At 35.2% G+C, this 6,262-nt stretch overlaps 1 protein-coding gene across 1 annotated transcript in view; it reads left to right on the forward strand.

Moving 5' to 3' along the window:
• Positions 1–1,397: 1,397 nt before the first annotated feature.
• The window catches only part of LOC107713976 (plexin domain-containing protein 2-like), a 14,185-nt gene continuing 9,320 nt past the window's right edge, over positions 1,398–6,262 (forward strand). The window contains exons 1-11 of the mRNA XM_016519660.1: positions 1,398–1,485; positions 2,845–3,047; positions 3,135–3,275; positions 3,394–3,463; positions 3,636–3,758; positions 3,852–3,970; positions 4,065–4,164; positions 4,545–4,640; positions 4,859–4,940; positions 5,033–5,093; positions 5,170–5,356. Coding sequence (XP_016375146.1) covers positions 1,398–1,485; positions 2,845–3,047; positions 3,135–3,275; positions 3,394–3,463; positions 3,636–3,758; positions 3,852–3,970; positions 4,065–4,164; positions 4,545–4,640; positions 4,859–4,940; positions 5,033–5,093; positions 5,170–5,356 — 1,270 coding nt within the window. The remainder of the gene's footprint in view (positions 1,486–2,844; positions 3,048–3,134; positions 3,276–3,393; positions 3,464–3,635; positions 3,759–3,851; positions 3,971–4,064; positions 4,165–4,544; positions 4,641–4,858; positions 4,941–5,032; positions 5,094–5,169; positions 5,357–6,262) is intronic.

The following is a 6,262-nucleotide window of genomic DNA, read 5'->3' on the forward strand; positions in this document are numbered from 1 at the left end:
TCTATGGTAAAAATCGACGCGTTTCAGAAAGGCGGGGCATAGGGGAGAAACAATAATGTAGCCTACAGTATGTGGAAAATAATGTTTTGTTTTTTTACCTTAAACCGCATAAACACATTTCATTACCCCAAATACACAAAATAATGTTCTTTTTAGCAACATCATATGACCCCTTTAAAATGTACTATAATTCTAAAAATATTATCAGTAAACACTAATGCAATATTTAGGGCTCTTTGGTTTTGTATTATATGACACCATATCATATGACTGCTGCTCAAAATTTAGTTTAGGCAAATTACAAGAACTTTCTGATGTACTGGAAATGGGTTTTGACCTTCAATAGTTTCGATGGGATTTAGTATTCACCTTTAGACTTCCTTTATTTCCTTTTTCCAAAAATGAAATCTCAGCAAACAGAGTCTTGGGTGGAATACATTGGATTTAAACGACTTTATTAAACCCCTAAATCTTGAGTTGACCTACCATCATTCAGGAGAGGGCTGTCTGACGTTTCCAAACCAAAGGGTCAGAGAATCCTCTCAGCTCTATGAGACATGTCACACTCCCCTAATCCACTCATTTCTCGCAGGAACCAGTTTCCTAACGGTAAGCCAGTGCTCTCTCTTGCTGCCTTTCAAACGAGCCTCTCACACAACCACATTCAGCCATACAAGTACGCCTACAAGCAAGGATAAAATATCATTTAAGTGCTCCGATGAATCAAAATGAAAGGTGGAAGTTGATTTTTATGTCTGTAATGTCTGTTAAACTACTTTAAGGTTTGCTAAACCACTGTTTAATATGGCTCTGTTTATGCTGACACAAAGTCTGCTGTTAATGTTCAGGAGACATGGTTGACTCCGGAGTGATATTCTCAGTGTGGTTAAATACCTTATATTTAAAAGTGTTTTTCCAAAAGAAAAAAAAAACATTGCATTTTAGATTTCCGTGCTTCGTGTTCTTCAAACACATCTTCAAAATTCATATCTGAGGTATGGCAGTGTGTAATGTTTCCTTCAAGTAGGCTACATATTTAGGAGTACACTAGAATAATGTTAGAATATGTTTGTCGTCTAAATGAGGTCTGCACATGTATATCCATTAGCCAACCATTTTACCATGGTATTATAGTTTCTTCAAAAATACTATAGTTACCAAAACTATTAGAACTGTACTGTTGAGTAAGCTTTCGTCGTCTTTTTTCAGTGACTGGTGGAAAATATTATTTTATTGTAAACTCTCGTGAACCCCTCATATGCACGTCACTGGACAGATGGCGTTGGTGTGTTTGAAGCACGCATTATGCGCCCCGGTCGCGTGCAGTTCAACAACTTTTCTGCCTCCTTCTCCCTTCATTTAAATGTTCAAAGGAGACACATTAAATACAGTTTGTTATGGAATTGAGGGCAAGACCACATGTTTTCTTAGGAATTTTTGCAGTTATTCAGATTAAATTTACCTTACAGGAATTGCCATCCAGTGGTAAGTCATTATTTTTATATATATATATATTTATCTTTTTTGCAATTTTTTTTCATTCAGTCGTCAAAATACGCAATAAGAGTTATCTATAGTTATTTAAGAGTTATTTACTTTCATAATTTATGGATTTAAAAATTAAATCTCACTACCTGCAAACTGAGGTAAAGTAGCCAATAACTCCTAATACTGTAAAATGCTCATGTTCATTTTTCACTTAAAACTTTATTTTTTAATTTATTTTGTGGCTTTTAATACTGCTTAGGTCTACGATTTGATTGTTGATTGTGTATTATTTTTATTTTGTATGATGGCTTTTATAAAGCACCAAAATGTGTTGTCTTTAAGTGTTATTCAAAAATAAATGAAATTAAATGTTCCACCTTGTGTTCATAACTCATATAGACAACCTATATATTTGTAGCAGTTAAAAATATAAAAGCATTTTATCATAGAACATATGCGTTCAAGTCATTGACTGACTATGAATTGGATTTTAATACACTTTTAAGATCAAGACAAAAATAGTGTCACTGACCCATAAATCATCTAAGAGGCATTGGCACGCATTATTATTAATTAGAACAGAAAGATTATTGCTTGACTTTGTCATGAAGAAGCAGTCTAATTGTAACGAGTATTAATAATTTTAATAATCCAAAATCATGTGTTTTTTTTTTTTTTTTACTCAAGCACCTACCCATGCATGCAGAAGATTTTTTGGCCCATGCACGCTCACTGTACTCTGCGGTCTCTGTCACGATGTTGAAAATAAATGCGATAGACCATGAGGGCATATCACATACTTACAATGCCAGACAGGAAAAGAACAGCACAGCACGTTGTGCTTGAGATACAGGATCTCAAGTTTTTATTGGATTTATTTTATTTTATTTCTCACATTAGCATCAGATTACTCTGGAGATATAGGTACAGTATAGAAGTAACGTTGACAGAATTCAAATGAGAAGGACACAGCAAACAGAAACTCTGTGTTACCCCAGTCAAAACACTGTCCTGGCCTCACACTCCCCCATCCAGTGCTATGAGGAATTCTGAGCATGTTTCACTCTCTCCTGTGAAAGAAGTACTTTGGACACAAACTTGTCACTGCAGGATGTGAGGAACTGTGTTTATTTGCATAAAAGGTCATTTTCATCCATAGTTGCACAGCTGCTAAAAATTATTATCAATGCTACATTCTTTAGTTCTCCAAAGAGCTGAATGTGTATTGTATTTTATGTGAACTTCTTTGTGATTTGGAGAGCAATTCACATGCATGTAGCTTATCAATGATTCAGTGATTGTTGTGTAGCAACACAGACAATGCAGCATACTGTATAATTAATCTTTATTCATCAGGGGTCTCCTGCTTTACCCTTGAAGGGCTCTCCAAGCAAGAGAGTGCTGGTGTAAACCTCAAGCTTTACAATAAAAGATGGAGAAGACCAGTGGATGAGATCAGTCAGAACCAGGATCTGGAACGTTATAAAGAGCATGGCAAATTGGATTCAGAGCGCTTTCCAGAAGTTGTGACAAATGAGACTCATAACTTATCCATTAAGGTGAACAGTCAAGAATGTATTAACTCATATTTATAAAATACTCTCTCATGTGTACATTTGTAAGTAATGTGTATATTTGTTCATCAGAGAGATATGGACCATATCTACTACACATCCAAATTCTATGGGCCCACAGATAGTCCAGACAAGGATTTGTGGGTAAATATTGAGCAAATGGACATGGGAAGAGTTCATGGAATTCTTTCCAACACACATCGGCAAACTTTGGTACGATCATACAATCACCAACAAAGTTTCTTAAAAGTATTTTTTTTTGTAATGCATTTTTGTAATTGTTAATCATTTTTGTGCACACAATTTAGTGGGGTTTTCTTTGTCTTTATAGAGAGTGAATCTATCCTTCGATTTCCCTTTCTACGGACATTCATTAAGGGAAATATATGTAGCTACAGGGGGTGAGTGATATATATTTGACCTTTAAGCATTATTTGAAATAGAAAACTTTTAAAACATACATTTCTTTACTGTCACTTTTGATCAATGTGCGCATCCTTGCTGAATAAAAGTATTAATTTCTTATTAAAAAAACAGAAGTGCATATTTTAAATATATTCAATTTCTATTCAGGTTTCATCTACACTGGAGATGTTATCCACAAAATGCTGACTGCTACTCAGTACATCGCTCCTCTCATGGCTAATTTTGACCTGAGCATCTCACAGAATTCCACAGTCATTTACTGTGATAATGGTAAAATGAGATAGACTGAAATTTGAATGTGCCCTGATTTATTTGCATTGTTGTTATGTTTGAATGGCTGTATTATGAATCTACTTTCTGTAGGCACAGCTCTTGTTGTGCAGTGGGACCGTGTGTATCTCCACGATGCGTCTCATCTCGGCAGTTTTACCTTCCAGGCAGCTTTATGCAAAGATGGCAGAATCACCTTTGCATATAAAGAGGTTGTTTTTTTTTAGATACTTTTGGGTTTTACAGCTGCCATCACTGTTTTGTAGATGAAGCAAGGTTTGGTTGTATAATCTCATCTGCTTTTAGGTTCCCATTGACATTAGCAAAATCACCTCAGTGAATCATCCTGTGAAAGTCGGGCTCTCTGATGCATTTGTGGTCCTTCATAAGATTGAACAGCTTCCCAGTGAGTACTGTTACTCTTCTTGAAAGGGAAAATAATATTTATATTTTTTAATTAATTCTGCCTTTACCTGTGTTATTTTAGTATTTACAGTATATATTAATATAGAATTTATTAGTATTTTGAATGAGCTTTTTTAAAAATCTTTTTCAGTTATCATTTCAATTTTACTTTTATTAATTTTGTATGCTCATGTCATTTTTTATTAAAATGTTTTTTTCAGTATTTCTATTTAGCATTATTTTTGCTTCAGTTTTAGCTTTAGTAATTATAGTACTTCAACTTTTATTTTAATAATGAAAACAATTTGAATCATTTGTTTTAATTATCAATAATGATACCAGCCTTCCGTTATATTGTTGTTGTTGTTTTTTTCATGACAGATGTTAGAAGAAGAACAATATATGAATATCATCGGGTAGAGCTCTTAAAATCCAAGATCGCAAACATCACTGCTGTTGAGATGCTTCCTCTACCAAGTGAGTCCAAACTGCTGACAGAACTAGATTCAAATAGCTCTGCATAGATCTCTAATTAATATCTTTCTTTAGTACTGAGACCAATTTAACTTTGTGTTTAAAAGGCCCTGTAACTGTTGTTTTCCATGACTGGACTTGAGTGTACTTAATCACTTATTGTAAGAAGTACCCACGTCTTTCACACATCTCTATTAAAATGTTGCTCCTCCTGCTGTCAGCCTGCCTTCAGTTCTCCAGCTGTGAGACGTGTGTTACGGCTCAGATCGGCTTCAACTGTAGCTGGTGCAGTCGCCTGCAGAGGTACACACTTGAATAGTCAAATAGATTAAGTGCAGTGTGCTTCAACTTTAAGGCTAGGGACTCAACAGCTGCAAATAATGTTTCTCCTGCAGATGTTCCAGTGGTTTTGACCAGTATCGTCAGGACTGGGTTGACAGTGGGTGCTTAATTGAGGTGAATCATCTTTTTGACTCATTCCTCTTTTCCACTATCTCCCATTTTTACTAACTTTATATAGTTGTATTTTAAGACAAAGAGCCAAAGCTGTGACAGAAAGCAGTCTGTCATTAGAAGCAGCACTCCGGCGGTGCAGACAGGAGTGACGGAAGTGTCTATAACTACAACAACATCACCCACATCAGCCTCCTCAGTCACCACCAAACTCACCAGCACACCCTTCTTCATAAGAAACCTTCCCACAAGCATTCTCGCTGACGGTATGTATCAGTCTTACTATGTCCTGCAGATCATTGAGAGGATATGTTTTATTTTTTTCATTATATATCTCGCTTTCAAATGAGGTCTCCAAATGAGACCAATTATAAGAGCCCTACAAACCAAGATAAAATTGACACCTGCACAGCATTTTTTCCTTAGGCCATAACCTTTTACAACATGACACTTAATCCATAATGAAAATCTGACCTTTCATCTGCAGAATAAACTTCCAGTTTTTGTATGTTTAACATGAAAAACTTTTGGTTTCTGTGCTGCATGTTACTTTGAAATTAAAATTCTGTCAAATTCTGTTATCATTTACTACTCTACCCTCATGTCGTTCCAAATTTGACTTTCTTGCATCTTTGAAACATATAATAAGATATTTCTAAGAATGTTGGTAACCAATCTGTTTTGGTGCTCCAATTTATTTGGGGGAAAAAAATATCAAAATACCTTCTATGATACCTGACCTTCTAAAATACCTTTTATGTTCCACAGAAGAAAGAAAGTCACAAAGGTTTGGAATGACATGAGGGAAAGTAAAATATGACAATTTCATTTATCTCATTAAGTCTTTGCCCTAGCAACCACACAAATACCATAGCAACTAGGAGTATATCAAGAAACAAACATGACGGTTCGGTACGTACCTCGGTTTTGACGTCACAGTTCGGTATGGTTTCAGTACAGCAAGGGGAAAAATTTAACATAAAATTGCTTTTTTTATTATTAAACTGGTTTTCTGAACAAATTGCTCTTTCTTTAAAGGGGTCATATGATGTTGCTAAAAAGAACATTATTATCTACACTGCCCAAAACTTGCATTTGAATCGTCAGTGGCAAATTCATTAAATATGAAAACGTACTTACAGTCTGTGAGTCAGAACAGCCAGCATTGTAGT

The sequence above is a fragment of the Sinocyclocheilus rhinocerous genome, unplaced genomic scaffold, assembly GCF_001515625.1.
Source record: "Sinocyclocheilus rhinocerous isolate Xijiao unplaced genomic scaffold, SAMN03320098_v1.1 scaffold2043, whole genome shotgun sequence".
NCBI classification, from domain to species: domain Eukaryota; kingdom Metazoa; phylum Chordata; class Actinopteri; order Cypriniformes; family Cyprinidae; genus Sinocyclocheilus; species Sinocyclocheilus rhinocerous.